Here is a 26712-nt window from a genome sequence, read left to right on the forward strand (position 1 = left end):
TTGCCAGTAGCTGTGCGTGGGGCACCCTTTGGGCTTGGCACTGTATCAAGCCTTGCTGGGAACAGAAAGGTGCACACATCGTGGTTCCTAAATCCGGAAGAGGGAGACCACAAAGGTAAAGTTTTGCTAGCAGGTAGACATAGCCAATGTGGTCCACGGAAAGGGAAGAATACAACAAATGGAGAGAGTAGATATCCAAGTAAGATCAGCCAACAGGTCCTGGCTGGGAGAATACACAAAATAAACAAAGTAATAAAGAGGCAGGGAATTCCCTGGCGGTCCAGTGGTTAGGACTCTGTGCTTTTCCTGCCAAGGATGCGGGCCCAGTCCCTAATCAGGGAACTAAGATTCCACAAGCTGTGTGGCATGGCCAAAAAATGTTTTTAAAAAAAGAAAAAGAGGTGAAGAGAAAGTAATATTAAGCTAGTTCAAGACTTGACCTGCAGAGCTCCTTGGGATGCTATAAAAAATCCCCAAACAATCCACTGACCCCGACTTCCACTTTTGAAGGAAATACATCAGGTGACTTAAGCAGAGTGGGGACATGAGAGAAATGAGACCAGAGAAGTCCACTGGACAGGAGAATTTTCAGCGACTCGTGGCCACTGGATAAACAGTGACTTCAGCAAGCCCTGGTGTATGTGTCCTGGGGCTGCCAAGACAAAGAGCCACACCCTGAGCGGCTTAGAAGAATGGAAATGTATTATGTCAGTCCTGGAGGTCAGAGTAAGAAATCAGGTTGTCTGCAGGCCCGTGGTCTCTCTCAAGCCTGTAGGGGAGCATCCTTCCTGGCCTCTCCTAGCTTCTGGTAGCCCCAGACTTTCCATGGTTGATGGCAGCATCGTTTCAATCCCTGACTCTGTCTTCACATGGCCTTCTCCCTGTGTCTCTTCACCTTGTCTTCTCTCTGTATATGTCTGTCTTTCTGTCCAAATTTCTCCTTTCTGTGAGGACACCAGCCAAGCTGGATTAGGGCCCATCCTAATGACCTCATTTCAACTTGACTTCTCTGTAAAGACCTTATCTCCAAATGATGTCACATTCCGAGGTCCTGCAGGTGTGGACCTTTTTTGGGGGAGGCACAATTCAACCCATAGTGGCTTGCTTGATAAACATTCATTATCGGAAGTCAAAGTCAATTTAACTCTCACCCTCAGGAGCAAGAAAGATCCCACTACCAAAGCCCATGTTAGCATCCAGGGAGTATCATTTCCCAGGCAGCTCTGAGCCCCTGTGCAAGCACTGATTGCCAAAAAAGGGCGATGTGATCGTTTCCCAGACACGTGCACCTGTGATGTGTCAAGCCATTTTGACATGCCTAAAATGAGAATGCCGCCATAAAAATAGAATAGAAGAACTTAGATGATGACGTTCCAAAGGCAATTTATGCTTTCCCATGCTCTGGAATTCATTTAAAAAAGTAATATATTTGTCTTTGAAAATCCAAGTTCACTTTCAAGGACCACTTTTATTTTGCTTTGCATACAATCATTAGTGTGTGAACTGTATCAGTGTGTGAACAGGATGGTACCTAAGAGGGGAACTCCTGGCTTGGGGCCAGGGTACCAGTAGAAGCCCTCCAATTTAATGACTGCTTTTAAAAGATTTTGCACATTTTTAAAGCCCACTCATCCATCAACAAGCACTACTCTGCCCAGTGACAAAGCCAGGTTGACCTCACAGGGCTTCTTGTCACGTGGAGGACACCTGACACCTGAGGTCTAGGCTGCTTGATGAGGATGTACTTGTAGACACATGATCATTCCCTCCCATTCCTTCAGGAATGTGTTTTATCACAATCTGCTCCTGAAGCCAAAATTATTTGAGGATGTGTGGTTTTAAAACATGACCCCCAAATTCTTTGACACTCCTCCATTGAGGGGTCTCCCTAAATCTGGACTCTGTGACTTCTTGGTCAATAGCATATAGTGGGATGACTGGGGTTGGAAGAATTCTATGACGCCCAATGACCCCCACCTTTGTACACCCCCTCCCCTTTGAGTGTGGGTGGTAGCTGTGAGTATGCTGTGCCATCGCTCCTGTGATTATGTTACATCATAGGTTGGAAGGGAGATTATCCAAGTGGGCCTCATCTAACCACATGGGCCTTTTAAAAGCAGAGAGTTTTCTCCAGCTGGCTGCACAGGGGAAGTCAGAGGTTGGAAGCAGAGGGAGGCCCGATGCACCGTTGCTGGCTTAGGTGGTGGAGGGAGTCACATGCCAAGGAATGTACGTGACCTTGAGGAGCAGGGAGTAGCCCTTGGCTGACACCCAGCAAGGAAATGGGGACCTCAGTCCTACAACCACAAGCAAATGAGTCCAGATCACGAAACTAGTGAACTTAGCAGTGGATTCATTCCCAGAGTCTCAAGATAACCCAGAACCCAGCTGAACCTGCCCAGAGAACCCAGCTGAACCTGCCCAGACTTCTGACTTACAGAACTGTGAGATAGTAAATGGGTATTGTTTTAAGCCACTAAATTTGTGGGAGTTCGTTACTCAGTAACAAAAAACTAATATAGTGACACTGCCAATTTCTAGGTCCAGGCTTTAAAAGCCTAGCAGCTTCCACATTCTGTCCCATGGGACAGTTGCTCTTGGAACCAAATTGCCATGCTATGAGGGAGCCCAAGCAGTGCCACAGAGAGGTCCATGTGGAGAGGAATGAAGACCCTCACCATTAGGAGCAAACTTCCAGCCTTGTGAAGGAGTCCCTTTGGATGTGGGTCCAGCTCCAGGTGTCCCAGCTGACAGTGTGTGTTGCAGGACAGGCCATCTCCACTGAGCCCTGCCCAGATTGAAAAATAAATGATGGCTTTTAAGGCACTAAGTATTGGGGTGGTTTAAATAGAGGGTGAATTTTCTGCTGATGGTCCAGGGCCAAAATTTCTCATTATGTCCCTAGTGATATGGTTGATGTTAAAAATAACTGAAAGACATGCCTGCCTGAGAGGGTGAAATGGCTCTTGCAACTTTAAGGACACATTATTTTAGTCAACTTTCCTCCTAAGATTTCGTGATCGAGGAATGCAATGGACAGAGGGCATTTTGCAAATTCCTACTTACAGAGGGATTTATTAACTTTGTACCCCAGTTAACCACACTCACAAAAATGGTCATCTTTAATGCTTTTGAGGGTGTGGTGAAAGAAGCCATCTCAGACACTGCATGTGGGATTGTAAACACGCATAGTTCTGGAATCAAATTTAACTCTATCAGTAATTTTAAAGTGAATAATGTTTTGACATATGACTCTAATTAAAAGAGCCTAATGTGAGATAGGGTACCAAATGCAAAATAAAAGAAAAAAATACCCCAACCCTCTACATGCATAAATACATTCATCTCAGTATTGCTTGCAATATTGAAAAGCTGGAAACAACATAATGTTTAAGGGCTTGGATATTCTCACAGTTATGATAGTTTATAATGATATTATGTATCATAATATAGCATATTATTATAAGTCCATTAAAGCAATGCTCATGAATGGTTTTTTAGTGATAGAGAACAATGCTTATAGAGTTAAAGTTAAAGTGATATAAAATTGTATAGACATCAACATATTTTACTATGTAATACATGAAAGTACATATTTTCGTTCAAATAAAAGATTTCTAACAGTTAAAATACAGATGCAACTTAATGTTTAGTAATTAAAGAATTAATAAAGTAAATGATGGTACATCCATAAAACATACACTTTTTAGCCACTCAAAATTATTTCATAAGAATACATAAATTTATGAAAACACATTTAAGCCATTGGTTAAGTGGGGATATTAGTTTCCTAGGGCTACTGTTACAAAGTATCACAAATTAGGTGTCTTAAAACAACATGTCTTCCTTGTTTCATAGTTCTGGAGGCTGGAAGTCCGAAATCAAGGTGTCAGCAGGACCACACTCCCTCTGAAGGCTCTAGGGGAGGATGCTTCTTTGCCTCTTCCATCTCCTGGCCGGTAATCCTTGGCATTCCTTGGCTTGTAGCTGCATCGTTCCACTCTCTGCCTCTGTCATCACTTGGCCTTCACCCTGTGTCTTCATATAATCTTCCCTCTGTGTATGTCCCTGTGTCCAAATTTCTCTCTGCTTATAAGGACACCATTTATATTGAATTTATCACCTTCTGTAATCCAGTACGACCTCACTTTAATTTAACTAACTACCGAGGCCCTATATCCAAATAAGGTCACATTCTGAGGTTCTGGGTAGACATGCATTCTGAGGGGACACTATTCAACCCAGTATAGAGGATGAAGGGAACAAATGCAAATTTTGTGGGTAAAATTATATATAATAATGCAATAAAAAGTTAAAAATTATACATGACATACACACATACACACTCTTAAGACACATAGGTGCACATCCACACACGTAAACAATCGGAAGGCTTTATAATACTTGATGGTGGGTCTCCCTGGGTCGCAAGGTTTTGAGTTCTGCTTAATGACCTCTGTGTATTTTTCTGAATTTTCCACAGTTTCTACATTGACAACACATTCCTTTTGTAATTAAAACAACAATGATTTAAATATTTTTTTGCCATTCAAATCGACAAAAATTAAAATAGCTGGTAGTGTTGATTGCATTGGACATTAGCTGCTAGGGGCAACATAATTATCTTGGAGAGCCTCTTGCTAATCCGGAATGTTTCAGACTTCCTGGGATGTGCATGTCTTCTGACCCAGGGATTGCATAAAAAAAAAAAAAAAAAGAGAGAAAAAACCCACTTTATCTTTTAGAGTAGTTTTGGGTTCAGAGCAGAATTAAGCAGCAGATTCAGAGGGTATACCCCCTGCCCAGCACCTCTCCCCGGCCTCTGTGTAGAGCCTCCCCGCTATCAATCCCTCACCAGAGGGGAACATTTGTTGCAATTGGTGAATCTACATTGAAACATCACAACCATTCAGAGTCCATAGCTGACTTTAGAGTTCACTCTTGGTGGTGTACATTCTATGGGTTTTGGCAAACGTATAATGACATGCATTTCCCCTAACAGTATCATGCATAGTATTTTCACTGCCCTAAAAATACTCTCTTCTCTGCCTATTTATCCTCCCACCCCTAGCAGTCACTGAACTTTTTACTGTCTCCGTAGTAAAAATTGCATTTTTCAGACCTGATCCTAGGGAAATCATTAGGTGTTTATGCTCTGATCCAGCCATGATGATGTTCACCGCTGTGATAAAATGTGCCAGTCATGTGACACCAAACAGCAGGAATCTGCTTAGATAAGTGATGTACCTTCCTTTGATGGAATTTTGCTTAGCCATTAAAAATAATGTGAGTGTTTACTGACTGGGGGCAGAGGCTTACAATATATTAAGTAAATAAAATCTGGTTCCTAAACAGTAGATAAAATAAGAATATTTTTTAAACAGATATATGCCATGCTACTAACTGCTTGTCTTTGCATGTTGGGCTTAAGAGAAATCTTTTAAAATTTTCCTCCTTTTCTGCTTACCTGAATCTTCTAATTTTTCCATAGTTAATATGTATCACTTATAATGAGGAAAACAACAGAAACTATGCATTAAAAATTCATAATGCTTATCTAGGGGTGATACTTTCACATGGGTTTTGTTTTCTTCTTTATAGTAGATTGAGCCTAATATGAAATTGCTGTCTATGTAAGTGAAAAACAGTTAAATGTGGGCACTTTTCTAACAGGGAAGAATGTATCTGACTGCATATTGGATATGTTTCTTTAACCTTTGTATTCTATTGCTTTTGTTACAAGTTGATCACTAAAAGAATGTTGCCTATAGCCTGAAATATATGGGGTAGTCCATTCTCAAGGCTCTGACCTTTAAAGGTATAACCCTTTCCCATTCATATAGAGATAAAAATTGCAGAACAGAGAATACCATTTGTCTTGTGGGAGCTTTATAGGAACATTGTGACCAGACCCATGTGGACAGCTGCAAGAACAAAGGATTCTCAAGAAGTCTGCAGCCACCATCCCCACCTTTTAGTGGGGCTGGTTGCTTTTAGTACAAAGGCAGCCTGAATTCTAACTCAGGGAAGATGGTTCTTTGGGACACTAGTCCACCTTCATCTCAGTCTGCTGCCTTTCTGAATAAAGTCGCTATTCTTGACCCAACACCTCATCCCTTGATTTATTGGTCTGTTGTGTGGTGAGTGGTATGAGCCTGGACTTGGTAACACTTTCATGATTCAACCTATTACTTTTAATATTAAAAAAATATTCCATAGAGATCATGCCGCTCATTCACTTAAATTCCTCAGACGGCTCCTTTTAAAAGCTCTAAAATCGCGGCTCTCATACAAATCTAAAAGAAACATGTGTCCCAGATTTTATTTAACTCACTAATTAATGAGGGAACCAGCAAGACGTTACAACAGACTGAGTGGACAATTCAAGGGACACATATCTATGTACCATCAAGAATGTTAAAAAATTTACAAATAGATGCAAAACTAGTCAATATCTGTAGGGCAATTTGCATTTTTGCCAAAGGTCATTGGCGTTTCTACGGACTAGAATCATTTATATTACTGTCAGTTTCTTACAACTTTGTATTAGTCAGTGTTAGGCAGAAACAGAACCAATAGGTTATTTATTTATTTATTTGTTAATTAATTATGAGAAATTGGCCCATATAGTTATGGAGGCTGAAGAATCCCATGATCCTCTGTCTGCAGGGCGGAGGCCCAGGAGAGCTGGTGGTGTAGTTCAGTCCAGGTCTGAAGCCCTGAGACCTGAAGGACCGATGGCCTAAGTTCCAGTTTGAGTCCAAAGATCTGAGAACCAGGAATGCCAGTGTCTGAGGGCAGGAGATGACCAATGTCCCAGCTGAACAGTCAGGCAGAGAGCAAATTCACCCTTCCTCCACTTTGTTTTTTTCAGACACTCAGTAGATTAGATAAGGCCCACTCACATTGGCAAGGAATCTGCTTTACTCGGTCTACTGATTCAAATGCCAACCTCTTCTGGAGATGCCTTCATAAACACACCCAGAAATAATGTTTAACCAGCTATCTGGGTGCTCCATGGCCTGTCAAGTTGACACATAAAATCTACCATCCCAAACTTAAGAGAGTTTTCAATACCTCAAAGGCAGCTCAGGTTCTATTAAATCAGATAACCCCAGAATCTTTTTTGCCCATTTCAAAGTTTTCATCAGTTTTCCTGATGTTTCTTTCTATATTAGAAGATCAAGACCAACCTCTTGTCTGAACCCTTGGTCTGGACCCTGCCTCCCCTCTGGGCTCATCCCAGGTCCCTTTGGCCCCCCAGCTAACTGCATTCAGGTCCCATGAGCCTCTTTAACATCCTCAGGGTACCAAGTCTCCTGCCATCCATCCTGCTGCCCAGATGCACGTTGTTCACTCTGCTCCAGGAGTGGTCCTCTGCGCCCTCCACCTTCCTGCCCAATTCACTACTTACATCCTCCCACTCCAATCTGAGCTCAAACCCAGTTTCCTCAGGGAAACTCCCTCCTCACCCCAACCTTCATCAGAGTTCCTTCAGAGATTTTACTGCAATAGGAATTACAGTGTGAATATGTTTTATGTAAATTTGAATTTTACAATTTTAAAATAGGCTAAAAATATTAGTAAAATCTCTCTTTATGTTCAAACTTTGAAATAATGCAAATCTCCCAAATTAAAAAAAAAAAGAAAGAAAAAGATCCATCAGGACCACACAGTTTGAGCTGCATTTCCAGTGACTTGTCAGTAGTGTTTCCACTCTTGCCCTGGGGGAACCTCTCAGTAACTGGTAGATAGGAATACCCCGAGGAGACCGTGCATTTGCTGTAGAATTGCTGACAGTGGTTTTGATCATTATGTATGCATAGTTGTTATGGCACTTGTGGGGAATCAGAACATACCACCCTAAAATATTCTACTTTGGCATATGCATTGTTTTAAGTTGAAGATGAGTGAGAAACAGCAGACACCAAACTCTCTACCCTCCACTCTTTTGTACCATGAAGGGCAAAGGGATCTTAATACTGGAGACTTTTATCAGAATCAACACAAACAAAGCTTATCAACACAACACCTACCTTCCATTAGTCTCACCCACGTACTCACCTTCCCACAGTCGGCCACCCCAAAAGCCTCAACTCCTTTTCCTTTTCTTGTCACTTCTCTAAAATTTATTTTCTTGTTAGACACTAGGTAAGCCCAAGTCCTAACCGCCCCTTTGAGCTACCCGGCAATGAGTTTCCTCTGCCTGTATTTGTACTGCATGTGTTAATAAACTCTTGTTAATCTCTTGTTTTCCTCTTGTTAATCTGTCTTTGTCAGTTTAATTTCCAGTGTCCCAGCCACAGACTGAGGAGGGTAAAGTTTGTTTTCCCCCTCCCCTTTGTTATTATACCTTAAATTTTTCTAGAAGCTCTAATGATATTTTCCAGTAGTACTGCTGAGGCTGAGGGTAGGGCTGGAAACCCTGGCTGGTACTGTGCTCCGAAGGCCAGTTTGCAGAACTGGTGAATGAAATTCTAAATGTCAGGAAGGAATGGAGCCAAAAAATATTTAAAAAGCACATTAGGGCAAACATGAGTCACCCTGGCCTTCAATTTTTATTCCTGTGGCTAATTGCCCTGGAATTATTTGAGTTTTGAATTATGTTAGGCCTTCGGGACACAGCTCCTAAATAAGATGCTATAACCCTGTGTATATTTGTGAGATTATTTGACAAACATATCGACTCTCTAAGTCTATCTGCTTGTTCACCATTTTTCTGACCAGCTCCTAGCACCAGAGCCTGGTAGGGAGGGGAAAAAAACCTTTTCCTCTACCCTCTTATGTTCCTTTACTGAGACCTGTGAATTAAACTGACAAAAGAAAGCTGACTAGGAGAAAAAGGTTTATTTTGTGTGCATATGGGAGCCAACAAAGGAAGTAACTGGCTCATTGAATGGTTAAAGACTTAAGTAGCTAATTTAGTAGGAGAAAGGGAGGGGGTGAAAAAAGGTATTTTAGGGGAAGAATTTATGGCAGCCTTATTTCCCAGGAGGTCCTGCTTTTAGTCAGAAAAGGGAAGCTCTGAGAAAGCTTTTTTTCTTTATTTCCTTTTTTTTTTTTTTGGCATCTGTTGACTCTCAAAATGTCTTCAGCTTAAAAATAATCTTTATGCCAAAGTGACATGTCTTGGGGTGGCATATTCTGATCGCCTTCAACTGGAAGACACAGCATTTCCCCTATGTATTCGCTTCAGGGTCTTACTCTAAGTATATGATCCATACCTTCTGTTGTCACCTCTTCTGTGCAGATGCCCTTGACCCTGAGTCCCAGGACAGGATTAGAATGTGATGGGGGAGACCAACCAGATACTCAAAAACAACTGTAAGGGAGCAGACAATTCAGTACACTGCTGCTTCGGGATTTAGGGGGATGGGTTTTCCCAAGAATTCTCAATGCTCTGAAAAGCCAAGTTCCTCAGTTCGCTTGCCAGGGGCTGGGAGTGGGGTCTGGGATGCCTGCAGAAAACCTCTTAGCAGTTCTCCTGCAAACGCTCCACAGGAAACTGGACTTGACTTCTAAAGCTGGCCCTGTTCCAGAGGACGTCACTCTCAGGACTTTTTTTTTTTTTCGTTCACAAAAGAACCTGTTCTTGTGGATGTGGAGGGGCCGGGCTGCGAGAAGAAATCCGCTTTGCCAGCTCCGGGCCTGTGCCAGAGCCCAAGGAGCAAGGTTGGCCGGTGGCCGGCCACGTCCACGTCCAAGGGCAGGAGGGGGCCGCCAGCCTCCCACTGGCCTCCTGCAGGACACAAGAAAGGCTTGGGGCAGGAACAGTGGGTGGAGGCCAAGTGCGAGGGCAGCCTTGGCCCTGAGGCAGGGCGTGGTCAGCCTGACCGGACCTGGGGCTGGCTGATGATTAATGGGGAGTCTGCGGCTCCAGGGCCCTGGTGCACAGCCCGGCCTGTGACGTGAGCGACTTCCTGGTTACAGGTGAGAGCGGTCCGGATTCTCCGTGGCCGAGAGATTTGTTCCTGCGTTTCTGTGGGGAGAGCTGAGAGGCAGGAGAGGGGCCTTTGGGGACCGCAGTACCTTTGCTGAAGCCCCAACGGGCAGATCCACCTGTCACAGGTGAGACACCGCGTGGGCCTGGTGTGTGGCCAACGGACTCCCCGCAGGTATCCGCTTCCTCCTGGGGAGCCGGTACTCAGCCCCTGGCAGGCCGCTTGCTGGTCTGGGGTGGGGGTGGCGGGGGGAAGTGCTGGACAATCCAACACGTATCTGTTTCCCAAATTCCACAGAGTTAAAAATTAAAAGATCGGGCTGCTCTGCGAGCTTAGGAATTTGAGATGATTTCTAATCAAGCTTCACAGGGAGCTGTTCTCCGAATGTGTTGAAAGCCGAGACTCGCTGGAATTTGGAAGGTCTGGATTCAAAGGCTGGAAAATTCCTGGCACTCCCGTTATTCATTGGACAGACTTTAAATGCCATTTATTCTTCCCCAATGAGAGGCCTGATGGAAAGGAAATTGCTCTAAACCTCTGGAAGTTCTAAGACTACCCACGCCTGGCAGGCAGGGCCAAGGCACCTCCGAATGCGGGGGCGCCCAGAGTTGGGGTACTGGGGTGGAGGAGGGACCCTGGTGCCTTTGTATGTGCACATAGAGGTTTGTGGAGAGCCCCTTGTGTGCATTTAAATTCCCTCCGTCCTACCTGTTTTGGGGTTTAGGATTTATGCTGATGTTTAAAAACAGGATGTCTGCAGCCTCTGGATTTTATGATTTCAAGCTTTTTCCAAAAACGCAGACATAAGGGTTTGTGTGTGGGGGTAAATAAGTGAAATGATCTCATCTGTCAACTTTCTTCCTGAGATAACCAGCTTGGTGGGTGCAGACGGGTCTCCTGAGTGTTTCTGCCTTGCCTGGGCAGTAGGAAGTGGTTGTGATTTAAATCCTGTCTTGATGCAATTTTCAAAAATATTTTCATGGGGGCGTAGCTGATTTACAATGTTGTGTTAGTTTCAGGTGTACAGCAAAGTGAATCTGTTATACAGATATCCACTCTTTTTAAGATTCTTTTCCCGTATAGGTCATTACAGAGTATTGAGTAGAGTTCCCTGTGCTATACAGTAGGTCCCTATTAGTTATCTATTTTATATATGGTAGTGTGTATATGTCAATCCCAGTCTCCCAATTTATCCCTCCCCCCTGGTAACCATAAGTTTATTTTCTACATCTGTAACTCTATTTCTGTTTCAATGCAATTTAATAAGATTTAAGATTTTTGAAAGACTTTGCAGTTTTTCAACTAAAAGTAGATAAACCAAGTCTTCTGTAACAAAATGAATGAGAAGTAAAATCTACTCCATAGAGATATGAACTTGCAAATTACCTGGCAAAGCCTTCCTTTAAATAAAGCAAACTGAGTTCAGGTACAACTTGGAATCAATTTGGTGACAGTTCCTTCCTGTACACACCCTTCAAAAAATACCGTCCCCTCAAGATCCACGTCTGGGTTCCTGTAGCACTCGGGGCGTTCCCATGTGCCCCCGTCCGGGGGGTTCTGCTGGGCTCTTAGAAATGGACTCATTCTGTCACACAGAGAATAAGCGAGTTAAGTAATCTGGTGCTAGTCTGCAGCCTGGCTGACTAGACAATCAGTGACTAGAAGCCTTTCCTAGTGGACCGTAAGCTTATGCTGCAGTTTCAGTCATGCTGGGTCCGCACTTCACATTTATTGCTTTCAGGAAAACGTGTGACTTTTATAACTCGGCAGCTCAATCTCTCCTCCATCTTCCTCTTGAGCCTAGATTTCTAGGTGACTCGTAGAGCGATTGACTGGTCCACTTGTGTTCCTCGAACCTTGAAAATTAGTAAATGATTTATTTGGCGCTTGGTAATTTGGGATCTTGGATCCATCTGGGATCCATGATTTCAGTTTGGTTTGTGTTCAGCTACTGGACAGCTTGGTATCAAGGCGTATTTGTAGGGATTTACTGAGTCTTTTTTAGATGATGTCAGGAGCTGAGTTGCTTGGTGGGAAGGTCCTGCAGCACGGATGCTGGGACCCTTATATTACACACACGAGCAATTATGGTTTACTATACAGGCTGAATTTTGCTTTCCAAAGACATCAGAAAACGGAGACAGAAACCCCACGTTCCTGCCCGTGAGCTGTGAGCTCCCCGTGCTGCACTTACATGTAAAGTGGGGTCACGGGCCGGGCATCGCCGCTCCCTCACACCCCACTCTATTTGATTCAGCAGCTTGTATGAGGTGCTCTCTGAGGGAGCAGGCGAGGCAGCTCTTACCTGTGTCTATTTCAGTTATTGTATTTCGGCTTGTGGGTTGTGGTGGCCTATGTCCTGTTAGAGACGACGATATGGAGCCTGGGGGGCGGGGTGTGGCAGCTCATCGCAGAATCCCGCGCGGGCTCGCTTAGGGAACCCTGCCTCCTGATTTGGGGGGAAGGGATGTTACCCCGCCAGCGGAGCTGTGAAATCCATGTGGAGGCCAAAGCCAAAGTGAAAACTCCCCGCGGCTCGGGTCGCTGTGCTAAGGATGTGTGAAATAAAGAAACCCCTTCCTGGGTTGAGGAGCCTGTGTTTTTTTTTGTGTGTGTGTGTGATACGCGGGCCTCTCACTGTTGTGGCCTCTCCCGTTGCGGAGCACAGGCTCCGGATGCGCAGGCTCAGCGGCCATGGCTCACGGGCCCAGCTGCTCCGCGGCATGTGGGATCTTCCCGGACCGGGGCACGAACCCGCGTCCCCTGCATCGGCAGGCGGACTCTCAACCATTGCGCCACCAGGGAAGCCTGAGCCGGTGTTTTTGTAGACAGTTCATGATATGTTCAGTGGGAGGTTTAACATACGTGCTCTAAGCAGCGCTGGTGGCTGCCCCGGATAGGCCTGTCCCAAGGAGAAGGAAAAAAACAAAAATGCAGGGATGGAGAGTGAGGAAGAGGTTTATCAAAGAACAAAGGAAGGGCTGAGAGATGTACATGACAGGATCCCTGGGTCCTACCAAGGGGCCAGGAAGGTCTTACTTGGTCTACCCTGACCTCTCTCCTGTCCCAGCCCCAGAGTCCCCTCTACGGTTCCCCAAAAGTGCCAGGCACGGTCCCACCCCAGGGTCTTTGCACCTGCTGTTTTGCCTGGGAAGCTCTTCTGTACATACCCATGTGCCGGTTGCCTCACGGCCTTCCCTGTTCACTGGGCACCTTCTTGGGAGCCTTTCTCTGACCTCTGCATTCGAAGCACCAGCCAGCCCACCAAACACACACCCCCTCACACACACTGCTCTCTTCTATTTGTCTCCATACCCCTTACCACCTAATAAGCTTATGATCTAGTCCCTCCTTTTGCGGTCTGTCTTCCCTTTTGCTAATGTACGCTTGCTGTGGGCAGGATTTTTTTCCTCAATGATTAAAGCATCCTGATTGAGGTCGTGGTACAGCACGTGCTTCCCACGACTTGTACATGGGCTTGGGAGGAAGATCGTTGGATACACTGATTCTCACACAGGAGCACCTACAGGAATCGGTACAATGTTTAACTTTAGGCAGATTTCTGAGCTTGCCCCCCAAAGCTTCTAATCCAGCAGGTCTGAGGTGGGCCCGAGAATTTGCCTTTCTAGCAAGTTCCAAGATGAGGCTGGTGCCACTGGACAGGCTGACTTATCTCTCCAGGGAAACACACGAGCTGGGAGGGTCCCCATGCGCCTCTGGATGGAGACAGGCTGTGACCTGCCCGCTTTGCTTTCCCAGGTGTGGAGGAGCATGCGAGATGCGGGCCGCTGCCGAGGCATCCTGGCCGCGCTGGTCGTCCTGGCTGGGCTGGCAGGTAGGGACCGCGGAGCTGGCTGGCACGCTCCCGGGCATCCACCCGGAGTGGGCGGGAGGGGCTCGGAGGAGGCCACGGGGGCGCGTGGCTGCCAGCAGATTCTGCCTTCGGCTCTTCCTGTTGGGTCCCCTCCACCCCACCCCCTCCATTTCCTGCTGTGCCGGCCTCACTCCGGAAGGGTCCTTCAGGTGCTCAAGAGCCCACCAGTCCTCCTCCAGGGGTCCCTGCTTGGGTACCTTCCCAAGTTCATTGCTCTTGTTGAAGCATCCCATTCCCCCGCCTGGATATTCTCCCCTTCCATTTCCACCTGGTCTTCGAGGAAGACCTGACTTGGGCATCACCTCCTCCCTGAAGCCTTCCTGGCCTTGCAGTTTTCTCGGTGATAACCCCACATCTCCCATTGTTGGCAGAGTGAGGGGCCCATTGCCTGTGAGACTTCCCAGTCCTCCCGACAGTCCCTCCTCATCCTGGAACTTTCCCAGAGTATCAGTGGGAATAGATTCCAGGTACCCCAGGCCAGGGTCTCTGGATCAGATTCCGTGTTGCAGGAGATGGAGTGTGCAGAGCCCCGGGTGCTTAGGGTAACAGGAGTTTGTATGCCAGCCTTCTTTTGACTATGTCTTGTCTTGATTTCATGGCTTCCGTCTGGTGTGTTTGTCTTGTTTTCCTAGCTGGGTTTTAAAGTCCTCAGGGTATTCTTACTTCAGGGATTTTAAGGCACTGTATTGAAGAATAATATACATACAGAAAAGTGCACAAGTCGTAAAGGTACAGCTTGATGAAATTTTACAAACTGAGCACCTTTGTGTATCAACGATGAGCCCAAGAACACTTCACAAATGCTTTCTTCAGCCGCCCCCCTCAAAGTGATCATTATTCTGACTTTTAGTTGCGTAGATAAGTTTTGCTTGCTTTATACTTTACACACCTATAAACTCTGTTTCAGAGGGCTAGATAATAGTTTTTTTTCTTTTTTTTTAACTCCATTCACGACAGCTTGAAAAAATAAAACAGAATAAAATAGTATAGGAATGATCAGAGTGTGTAATGTGCAGTCAGGACTGTTTTACAAATTTTGGTTTTGGATGTGTTTACACATTAAGCCAAGGGAACCAGGCTGTGGTGTTAACATGTATTTAGGGGCAAAGATGTTTGGAAGCCCATGCCTTCTAGTACGTGGTGCTAAGCGTTTCGTAGGTGCTTGATATGCATTTGTTTGCAGGGTGGAGAGGAAAACATTTTCCCTGCTTGTGTAGGGACTCATGCGGTTAGCAAACCAGGCTCAGCACACATTTTAGAGATATGGCTCCAACGTGGCTGTCTCAGCCACGGCGGTAAAAATCTCTTCCGACAGCTTGGCGGGAAACTGATGAACTCTGCGTCTACAATTTTTCTGAGCTATTTTTCCTGAAGTACTGTTTTGAAGGCAGGGATGGCTTGGGTTGAGGTCTGGAGATAGCTATTCCAGGAGGGGAGAGGATTATGGGTAATCCTAGAGCCCTTTGGGGGATGGGGTCCATTGCAAAAGCCTGAACTCCTAGGATGCTTCATCATGGAAAGTGTCGGGTAGAGACACCTCCAATGGCTTTGAATAGCTGAGGACAACCTCCACGTGCCCCCAAAGGACTCCTGCCAGCCCTCGCCTGTCCACCTTGCTCCTAGCTTGATGGGTTATTTGTTCACTCGGTGAATATTCACTGGGATCTTCTTACATGCCATTTAGGTGCAGGCACTGGGATGAGCAAACCCAGGTGCAGTCTCTGCTAACAAAGAGCTTAGACATCAATTGATAGAAAAATCAATACAAAATCACCACCATGACAATTGCTTCACTCATCCGAAAGTCTGTTATGGATAATTTGACCTGCACAGGGTGGTCTGGGAAAGCTTCCTGAGGAGGAGACAACTTGGCTGGGAGCTGAGGAGTAAGTGAGACTAGTTCTTCAGGCAGTCACTGCCTGTGCAAAGGCCCTGGGGCCAGAAAGAGTTGGTGAGTTGGATAAATTGAAGATGGTCTGGTGGGCAGAGGGCGGAGTCTGGGGCAAAATGAAGTTGGAGAGGACATTGATGTGAGACTAAGAAGGGTCTTAAGGTATGGTAGTGTTAAGGGTGATCTGGTCTGTATCCTAAAGGATGGAAATATTTTAAACAAAGTCTGGGGTATTGGGGTGGGAGGTTGGAAAGGGTACCTGGTCACATAGGCATGTTGAGAAGACCCATCTGGCTGCCCCGTGGAGAGCGCAGTCTTGGGTGATGGCGGTGGCACAACGGTGATGATGGCACCTCCTGCTATGGTCAGCGGGACATGGGGGGCAGCTCTGATACACCTCGGGACCCCCTCCCTCACTTGCCAGTTTCCTTCTGATGCTCCCAGTCCCCGATGTGTTTTGACTACCATTTTCTCCATCGGAGCTGTCTTACCTGGGCACTTCCCTTCTACTGCCCTCTGCTTTATTTCCCTTTCTCCCTTCTGCTTTTAATTGTCTGCTTGTCTGTTCATTTCCAGTGTTAAGTAAGAGATGGGAGCAGGTGAGGGGTCTACAGGTGCAGGAGGGAAGCTGGAGAAGAAGTAAGTGGAAGAGTAGAGGGGTTAGTGGGTGCAGACCCTCTGTGCCCCACACGCCAGGGAGATGCCTGGCTGCTACTCCAGGGAGCTGAGAAGAAGCAGTTGCAGAAGAATGATACTTATGTTTAGGATCTATCTGCAGAGGATTGGGAGGGGCCAGGAAGCTGGCCCACATGCTACTGTGTGAGTGATTTCAGTTTTGCAGCTGTTAGGACACAATGAGTAGAAGAGAACCTTCTCAGTCCTGGGTGGCAGCCAGCCATTTACACGGAGACGCCTGGTGGAGCGGGATTTGCAAGGCAGGAGGAAAGCAAGGGGGGGTGGGGCTGAAGCCCTGGATGTGGAATTGGAGGGTGTTGGCATGAATGAGCATCTTGCAAGTTGATCATCTCCTGCAAGGGAGGACCCAGTGTTGGGTGATCACCGTAGCTGGTGGCCGAGGTGGGTGCGGGGACACTCATCGTTCCCGTGGCTCTGCCCCTGGTTTGGCCCTTTGCTCTACAAAGTGAAAGGGAGAGCAAAGGGGAAAGCGGACTGTTTGATGAAAGGTCTTATTTACAATTTTCTCATATTTGTCCTGTGTGAGGCAAGTTACACACACCACAGCTGATAGGATGCAGGTGAGAGAGCAGTGAGATTCCAGGGCCTCACGTTACCGGAAATAGAGCTTCTGAGTCACAAGGCAGAGCTGGAGGAGAGTTTACTCATGGTGGCAGCAAGGATCGCAGGCAATGACGTCAGGGGAGTTTAGTGACTAGGATTTGATGCCGCCTGTTTAATTTCAAGGCCAAGTTCAAAGTGGAAGAGTTTCCATTTGGTCCAGGTCCCTCCCAAGCTCCCACCTCCTGAGCTGCCCAGTAAGGTCTGAACCTGGTGCATTCTTGCTCCCATGTGCAGTCTGCAGGGAATTTAAAGACTGGCTTGGAGTGAACAGTGTTTTGGAGTGAATATCCTACCCGGCACCAGGAAGCGATGGAACCAGGGTTTCAGATGCTTTGCTTATTCTGCTGGAGTGTCCTGGATGGAGCAGCTGGCCGGGCAAGCCCTGGTCTCACCGCCCCTGTGCTCCCAGCACCCAGACCCGTGGGCTGTGTTCAACCTACTCCCATGCACCCGAGTCCGAGGTGGGAAAGATGTCGTTATTACGGTGTGGAGTATGAGGGCACGTCTCGTCTTTTCTTCCTCGGGGTGTAGATTTGGCTGTTTCTTTCCTTTGAGCTTTTTTTTTGAGATGCAATCCAGGGCTCGTGGAAAGAGCCAAGTTGGCACAGAGGCTGTGGCTTCCCTGGGGAATCATTTCTGCCTTCCCTTCTTCAGGCTTTTTCACCTTTTTTAAAAATCCCAGATCAGAGGGATCCTTGGATCAGAAAGATGTGCCCAAGGGTAAGGGAGAATACCCAATTTGAGTGGTTATTAAGGGTCATACTTTCTCTCTCTTTCTATCATGCCCAGAGGCAAAACAAAGAATAGTGATCATGTTTACCCCCAAACAGGATTAGTCCTAGTTAATTCTGACCTTCCTTCAGTTCTGCCTCTTTGGAGCCTGGGATCTCCTAGTTGACCCAGTCCTACAGGTCTCAGAGACACTGTACATCCCATTCTCTCCCATTGACCTGGCCCTGCTGTGGGCATCATCCCTGCAGTGCATTCTGGGTACTCAGGTGAGTGTCAATGTGTTAATGCGTGTCTGGTGGGGAGGTTCCTTCCCAGAAATCTTTCAGGTTCTTTTAGAACCTGCCTTACAACTTGACCTTATAAGATTGGAAGGAAAGAGGGGCTGCAGTTATCTGGGGGCACCCAGTGTGGATGGGGGCTGCCTGGTGGACCTGCAGGGTTCATATCACTCTGGAAGGTGATAGAAACATGTAGTCTTGTTTTTTTTTTTTAAGATTTTTTTGATGTGGGCCATTTTTAAAGTCTTTATTGAATTTGTTACAATATTGCTTCTGTTTTATGTTTTGGTTTTTTCGGCTGTGAGGCATGTGAGATCTTAGCTCTCGACTAGGGGTTGAACCTGTACACCCTGCATTGGAAGGTGAAGTCTTAACCACTGGACAGCCAGGGAAGTCCCTGGAACATGTAGTCTTACTGATGGTGGCAGGCGTGACTGAGAAGAAACCAAGAGTGTGGGCTGTTGGGGGGTCTTTTTACTATAAACTCTGAGTGAGATCAGAGGGCAAAGAGTGGGAAAGAGGGAAAATTCAGAGTGGGAAGGGCTGAGTTTGCGTCTCAGCCCCACCACTGTGATCACAGGTCCTGAGGCGTTGCTGGTCTTGATTTCCTCAGCATTAAAATGTAAGAGGTAACAGATGAGAAATCTTGGAGATTATCAATTGTTCTGTAAGTTCTACTTTGAATTATTATTACAAATATGGGAAAGTCTAGGAAAACTCTGACCACCAATTCGCTCTTCTGGGGTGATAAGAAAATCAGTCCTAAATGGCCAAAAGATTTCTTGAGTTCTTCAGGTGTAGAACACACTCCATCTTGAGTGTTTCTGACTGAGTTCCCATGAGCTGGAGAGGTCTTGATGCCCTCCTTGGGGAAGGCCAGTTAGGAGATGTCATTCCAGTTAAAACCAGCGTCAGAGTGTATCTGGTGAGCAAAAGGTAGAATGTTGTGAGAAGTCTGAAGGAAACATTTTACTTTCCTCTATGATTTTCTTGGTTTGTCTTGTATGTCACATAGTAGTGACTGCTTACTGAGTGCTTGAGGGTCATGTTAAGGGCTTTATGTGGATCGTCTCATTTGGTTCCTGAAACTAGTTGCTGTGGTACTTTTAACCAACCTTGGGTCCACTTGCGCAACACGCAGCCAAGCCAGTCTACTGACATGAGGTTGTGGTGAAGGAAGGTGCAGCGTTTATTCCAAGCACCAAACAAGGAAAACAGGCAGCTAATGCTCTAAAGACCCAGACTCCCTGATAGCTTTCAGGGAAGGGCTTTAAAAAGCAGTGTGAGGGAGGGGGTCATGGGGCTCATGAACAGCTCATGGACATTCTTCTGGTTAGTTAGTGGAGAGATAACAGGGTAGTATTTCAGGAGTTAACATCATCAGCCTTCTGATTCCAACTGGTCTGGAGTCTATGTGCTTGTGGTCAGCATGCGCTTAACTTCTTTCACCTGGTGGGGGTTTCAGTATCTGCAAAACAGCTCAAGAATATGGCTCAGGATATTATCTGTAGCCCTGGAGGAGGAGCTAAGTGTCCTTGACCTTGTTTTATGGCTAAACTATTATTATTTTGTCTTGTTTGACTGTTTTCCTTTTTTCCTGCATTTTCTCACTTCTCTGGTTAAATTTGCTATTTGGAACTCAGGGAAGGTCTAAGAGGTTAAAGGTTTTATACAAACAAGAGGCAAGAGGGATAGGGGAGGGGAGGGCCTGTCTCTGGGAAGGCCCTGTAGCATTCTGTTGGGTTTCAGTACTAGTGTCCCTGTTGTGCAGTGAGGGGAGTAGTCAAGGAGAAGTGTGAAAACTTTCCCAGTGAGGCAGGACTCTGGAGTTCACAGTATTATGCTCTAGAACTACCTGCCCACCCGCTGGAGTTTTAAACACAACACTAGATGCTCTAAGACTCTCTACGAGGCTGTCAAATGCATCCCCCCAGTGTTGTCATTGAGGGATCCCACTCTCTTGCATCCTTTACATCCCCACAGGGTTCTCCTTGAGGGATCGCATTCTCCTACATCCTTCTATGTGTTTTCCCTCTCTGTGTCTCCTCCATGTATCTCTTCTCGTCCTTAGGAAGTGGGTTGTGGCACTAGTGACAGTTCCATCCTAAGGTGCAGGGGACGTGCAGTGGACCATGGTCACGGCAACCTGGGGTCTCCACTCTCTATGCAAAGAGAAGCTCCTTTCCACTTCCCCCTTTGAGCCTTGGGATTTCCTCTGAGGTGGAAATCACATGTCCTTCCCACTTCACTGGGAGGAAAATTCTCACTTCATGGTGAGGCTGAAAAACTTTCCTGAAGTCACAGAGCTAGGCTAGTAGTCGCTCTCTGGACAGGCTGGGGTCAAATACTTAAGGTAACATCTGGCAGGAGGTGGAGGAGGGACACTGCTCCCTCCAGTCCCAATCCCACTGGGAGTTCCGTGGACTGTGGACTGGGGAGAGGGCCATGGAAAGGAGGGCATGGGTGTGGCTTCCTGTCCACTGGAAGCTCCTGAGCTACTGGGAAACCTGGTACTGAGACCAGTAGGACATGGAATCTGAGACCAGTAGGACATGGAATCTGAGCCACGGGATGGTCACCCAGTGGCCACAACTGGTACACAGAAGTGCTACATTGTACAGTCGACTTCTGTAGTCATCCCCTCACCACCTTGAAAAACTGGTTGTCTTTTAGCTTGTGGATCCAGTAATGAAATCATAGAGGGTCCCAAGAATGTCACGGCGCTGAAGGGCTCGGAGGCGCGCTTCAACTGCACCATCTCGCAGGGCTGGAAGCTCATCATGTGGGCTCTGAAAGGCACGGTGGTTCTGAGCATCACGCCCACGGAGCCCATCATCACCAACGACCGCTTCACCGCCATGAGTTATGAAGAGGGCAGTAACTTCATCTCTGAGATGATAATCCACAACGTACAACTCAGTGATGCAGGGCAAATCAAATGCAGCCTCCAGAACAGTGACCGGGATGGATCTGCCTTTCTTTCTGTCCAAGGTGTGTGTGCAGGTGACTCCAATGGGAGCATTTGGAGTTCACTGGGTTAAATGCCAGGGGGCTGGAAGGGACCTTCTGAAGTTCATGTCGTATATGGGGACATATAGGGTCGAACTTCAGTTGGTGCTATGCTTAGAATTATTCTGAACTGATGGATATTTTGTTACTTATCACCATGCTCCCTCCCCCTCTCCCTTCTTCCTAGCCTTCCTTCCTTCTTTCATATGTGGACTTGCCTTCAGCTGGTTTGCTTAGAGCTATTCTGAACTGACTAGTGTTTGTTGTTTTTAGGTGTTTATTTCTCTCCTCCCATCCTCACTGACTGTCTTTCTACTTTCTTTCTTTCTGCTTCTCTCCCTTTCCTCTTCCTTTTCCTTCCTTTCCCTTTCCTTTCCTTTTTTTCTTATTAAGACTATTAAAGACAGCTTTTATCACTTTTTCAGCTGACCAATTTCAGTACTAATAACTTTTCTGGAAGTACATCCTGGAATTCTGGGACCAGTTGCAGTCACTTGTCTTTGATTTAGAGAGAGAGTTGACGATCATTGTCCTTTTTCTAGCTTTTCGTATACTTGACTCTATTTTTTTGCCTGACATCATTTATCAACTTTGGATCATGCTTTAACTTTTTCCTCTTTCCAGCTGAATTTTCCTAATCTATTACTCTTCCTGCCCACAGTGGTTCTTATAATCAAAGGTGTGTGTTCACTAAGACCTACCAAGTCTTTTAGAGAAAATAAAAGAGTAAACAAAATTTATAATAATGGATAACTTATTTTTCCTTTTATCATGTATTCATTTTCATCACAGGGCAGTTGCGGGATCAAAGGTAATTTTCAGGTGCTGAAGATTATGTTACTTAGTGAAAAAAAAAAGATACAAGGATTCAGAACATCTTTATCAAAGTTTAATCATTTTGCATTCCTTAAAAATGTAATTATGTACCATTTGTAGATGCATTGGAGCTTTTAGAGTTCCTGATTTCTATAGCAGCATTTCTTTTAACAGACTACATTGTGTCTTTGAAATTTTTTCTTATGCCTGTTTATTAGTTTGTTTAGGAGAAATTTCCAATGATTTGGTCTATATTCATATTGCTATCAAATCAAATTTGATAACGTTCGGTGGAGTTACATGCCTACTTATTTCTACTTGCATTTTTTAATTTAGTCAAATTGTTATATCTTTACTTTTATGTGTCTTTAATTTTGTGTGATTTAATTAGGGGCACAATGATATTCTCTAAATAAGTGATTCTGTGAAGCTACCTGGATTATTGGCTTAGTTTGCATGACCAAATTATTATTCTAATAATGTGTGGTATAAAGGAAAGAACACAGGACAAGGAACCAAAGATATGAGTTCTGGTTTTGTTTTCATCAGTTACCTACCTTGGTGACTCCTGAAATGGCTCCATTTCTTTATCTTTAAAGTGAGGATAAGGCTCCCCTGCCCACATCACAGGTTTACTATGAGGATCGGATGGAACAATGACTAGGGATGGTTTGAAGACTCCAAAGCCCTGTCTGTTTCAAGTTACTGCAAATGAAGCTGGTGGGGCAGAGAGGTCTAGTGGTAAATAGCACAGAGGTGGGAGCCTGACTGCCAGGTTCAAGTTCCAGCTTTAGCACTGACTCACTGTGTGACCTTGGACATGTTACTTAATGACCTTGTGTCCTAGTTTGCTCATCATAGGGCAGTTGTGGGATCAAATGAGTAGGTTTGTATAAAGCCTTTAGAGCAGCACCTGGTTCATAGCAATGCCCATAAAGTCATTTGCTATTATCTGTTGCATTCCCAGTCGGAGCATGCCATTGTGTTAGGCATTTAAGGGGCACTCAAGGTGAGTGCAATAGGACATAGTCCTGCTCTCAAGAATTTTACAAGAAGAGTAGATAATGCAAGCGCATGAATAACAGTGGTGCAATGTAGATGCTGGCAAGTGCAAAGAGAGGGAGACAAGGTAAGGTTCAAATTGGGAAGGGAGATAAGAGACTTAGTGAAGGCTTCTAGGATGACTCCACAGAGCAGGTGCTATACGACCTACAGACCTTGAAGGTCTGTAGATAACGGGTAAAGTGGGGAAGCAAGAGAGGAGGAGGGCACCCCTGGATCAAGGAAACAGGGTTGAAGGCATGACTTATTATTGCTATGCTTATGGCATATCAGATTCATAAATCCATGTGGTTTTATAGCATCTTTCCCAAGATGCAACTATGAAGTTGTCTGAATACCCCTAACATGCATTTTTTTAAAAAAATTAATTAATTAGTTAATTTTGGGCTGTGTTGGGTCTTCGTTTCTGTCCTAGGGCTTTCTCTAGTTGAGGCAAGCGGGGGCCACTCTTCATCGCGGTGCACGGGCCTCTCACTATTGCGGCCTCTCTTGTTGTGGAGCATAGGTTCCAGACGCGCAGGCTTAGTAGTTGTGGCTCACGGGCCTAGTTGCTCCGCGGCATGTGGGATCTTCCCAGACCAGGGCTCGAACCTGTGTCCCCTGCATTGGCAGGCAGATTCTCAACCACTGCACCACCAGAGAAGGCCCCCTAACATGCATTTTTTTTTTTTTTTTTTTATTTTGCGGTACGCGGGCCTCTCACTGTTGTGGCCTCTCCCGTTGCGGAGCACAGGCTCCAGACGTGCAGGCTTAGCGGCCATGGCTCACGGGCCCAGCCGCTCCGCGGCATGTGGGATCTTCCCGGACTTGGGAACGAACACGTGTCTCCTGCATCGGCAGACGGACTCTCAACCACTGCACCACCAGGGAAGCCCCTAACATGCATTTTTAAATGTTGGTAATTACTGTAGCTTTTGGTTTTAACACAGATGGAAGAACAAGAATCTAGGGAAGTTAAAGTCTTCCTCAAGGTCACGTGGAAGGAACCCATAGATCGAGACAGAACTCCATCCATTTACCCTGGTTGCACTGGGCTGAATGGCACTTTGCTCTTAGAGAAACAAAAGTTCTCTGGGCAACAGGGTCTCTTCGAGGGAAAAGAACCGTGAAAAAAGAGGAAGCATCCAGTTTATTTTGAAAGTGAATTTTCTAAAGTTTGTTTTTTTCCTTCCCATGTATCCACAAGAAAAAGAAAGAGAATGTACATAACTCCATGTTGAGTCATCCAAAATCTACACGAATATTCTAGCCATCACCCTGTGTAAAGTGCTCGTCATGCCACTGGATGACCTTTGTGAAAGCCAGTGGGAAAAGGTGGATCACAAATACTGAAAAAGGAAATGCTTCAGATTGCTGTATTTTTGCCCATACACCAATTAATCACACACCAAACTCTAGATCTCTTGTGTTTTGAAGGCCACTAAGCCTTGAGTTCAAGATCAACTGTTACTAACTGAAGCAATACCAGCCCCCTACCCCCAGTTTCTGTCATCTTAAACCTCTCCATCAATGAAACAATGAATGAACTAAAAAGAATAAACACAAGATCCTGTAGTCTGAAGGGACAAATCTGTTCCCTTCTCACTGCTGCGTTTACAGTAATCCTTGAAATAGCTAAGCTGCTTTACTTGCTCCAAGACATTATTCAAGAAAGGAATAACTGGAAATTAACATTTCAGAGTAAGAAGAGCTTTCAGAGCTGATCCAGCTCAGTCTAGTCTGGAAACTCCCAGGCAACCCCTAGATTCTTTCAGGGTGGTCTCTGTGGTCATGACTGTTTCCATGGTAATACTAAGATTTTAGTTGCCTTTCTCACTCACTTTCATGAGTGTACAGGGATTTTCCCACTGTACATCGGGAAGGTCTGCATAACTCAGTGGACCGGTGTTTTCCAAATGACTGATGTATAATGATACAAAATCATGCAAGGGTAAAATGTCCATTCAAAGTGCCATCTAGAGCAATGGATTCTAATGTAACAGCATGAAAGTTCCTTAATACGGTTTCAGTTTCCACAGTGTAACTAACCTTTAGGCAACCACTGCTTGTCAAGTTTTGGTGTGTCAGTAGTATCAAAGAATATCCGTGGTTATCTGAAAAGCTTCTTATCCATTCCAACCATATATCCGTGTGAAGTCAGATTTTCTTCATATACTCCGAAGAAGGCAATATATCACAACAGAATGAAGGCAGAAGCAGATATGAGAGTCCAGCCAGATGTTAAAGAGATTTGCATGAATAGAACACATGTCATCTAATTTATTTTGGGTTAAAACTAAAGATATTTTTCATAAAAATATGTTAATCCATATTAACAGGTAATAGGTTATTGATGTTATTTTAAAACAAAGGTTTGAAAAAAATAAGCAAATATTTAATTCTTATTTCAAATATGGAAAATATTGATAGAACCCACGTAAATCCAAGGTCTTTGGAGTCCTCAGTGGTGTTTAAGAGTATAAAAGTTACTGAAACCAAAATGTTTGAAAACCACTGATCTTGTTAAATCATCTTGTTCACCAGGTAGTAAACAGAGAGCCTGAACATTTCAGTGACTTACCCATGGTGACGGCAAGTTTGTGGGAAAGCCAATATCGAGAACAGATCCTTTGATTCTTAGCCCAGTGTTCTTTCCATTATATTACATGGCAGGGAGTTTTAGGGTATTTTAATCTGAATGTTTCACTGTCTATATAGTTCGCTAACGCTGTGTTTTTACCGGGGCCCATCCTCAGGTTATTTTAGTAATATTAGCAATACAAGTGCTATTTTCAGATGGGTCATTTACAGTGGGAACCCTGGCATATGCAAGCGTGTCTTTACTAAAAACTTTAAAATAATTGATCTAAGTAATATATTCTGATACAGAATTTAAGGTAGTTATTTCTATAATTAGATTAGATTAGATTTTTATTTAATTTGTACCTAGAAAAATATTTTAAGGCAATATCATAGGAAATTATCCTTAAAAATGTGACTCAAAAATAAAATGAATCTGACTGACCAAAGGCCAGGAGAGACTTGCTTCCCATGAAACTTTGAGATGTGTTCTCCTTACGATGAAAAGAATATAAAGGTTGTTTTCCCTTTGTGCTTTGGCTCCTAGGGCAGCCCAGGGCAAGTTTGCCACTCCACTGCAGACGTTGTGCAGCCCTCCATGGTGGGCACATCCGCCCTCTCTTTCCCATGTGATTTATATTCCCTTAGATCCTGATTTTTATTTATTCATTTTCTCTGGAATCTCTGTTTTCTCGTGAGCCACCTCCCCTTCTTCTGTGAACCTGACAGGTATAAGTTAAATACACAGATCAAACCTGAGTTAAGGTTTCCAGATACAGACACAGTCAGTTTGTACCCGGGAAGGTAGTGCTCATGCAATGTGATCTGAAGGAAAATTTTAAAGACATCCATCACCGAGAAGCATGACCATTCCTTCCAAACATTTCTCTTTTCTTCTTTAGTTATGGGGCGGTTGTTCATTCCTGAAGGCAGTCTAGTAGTCATGGAGGATAAGCCTTGTAATGTGACTTGCCGCGCATTGGGCTGGACCCCACTCCCACGTCTTTCCTGGGAGATTGGGGTTCCGGTGAGCCATTCGAGCTATTACTCCGTCCGGGAGCCTGAGGACCTTCAAAGTGCAGTGAGCGTTCTGGCTCTGACGCCGCAGGGCAATGGCACTGTGACGTGTGTGGCTGAGATGAAGTGGCTGCACGTCCACGAGTCCGTAACTGTAAATCTTACTGTGGTTCAGCCTCCCTTGGGTAAGTGAAGACTTTTTGCTTTATACAAAGTGGATTATTATTGCATGCT

General features: G+C 45.2%; 1 protein-coding gene across 1 annotated transcript in view; it reads left to right on the forward strand.

Moving 5' to 3' along the window:
- IGSF5 (immunoglobulin superfamily member 5) overlaps nt 1-26712 on the forward strand; it is a 77461-nt gene that overhangs the window by 24964 nt on the left and 25785 nt on the right. The window contains exons 2-4 of the mRNA XM_065875916.1: nt 13701-13776; nt 20689-21006; nt 26364-26663. Of these exons, the coding sequence (XP_065731988.1) occupies nt 13701-13776; nt 20689-21006; nt 26364-26663 (694 nt within the window). The remainder of the gene's footprint in view (nt 1-13700; nt 13777-20688; nt 21007-26363; nt 26664-26712) is intronic.

This window comes from Phocoena phocoena, chromosome 4 (assembly GCF_963924675.1).
Source record: "Phocoena phocoena chromosome 4, mPhoPho1.1, whole genome shotgun sequence".
NCBI lineage: Eukaryota > Metazoa > Chordata > Mammalia > Artiodactyla > Phocoenidae > Phocoena > Phocoena phocoena.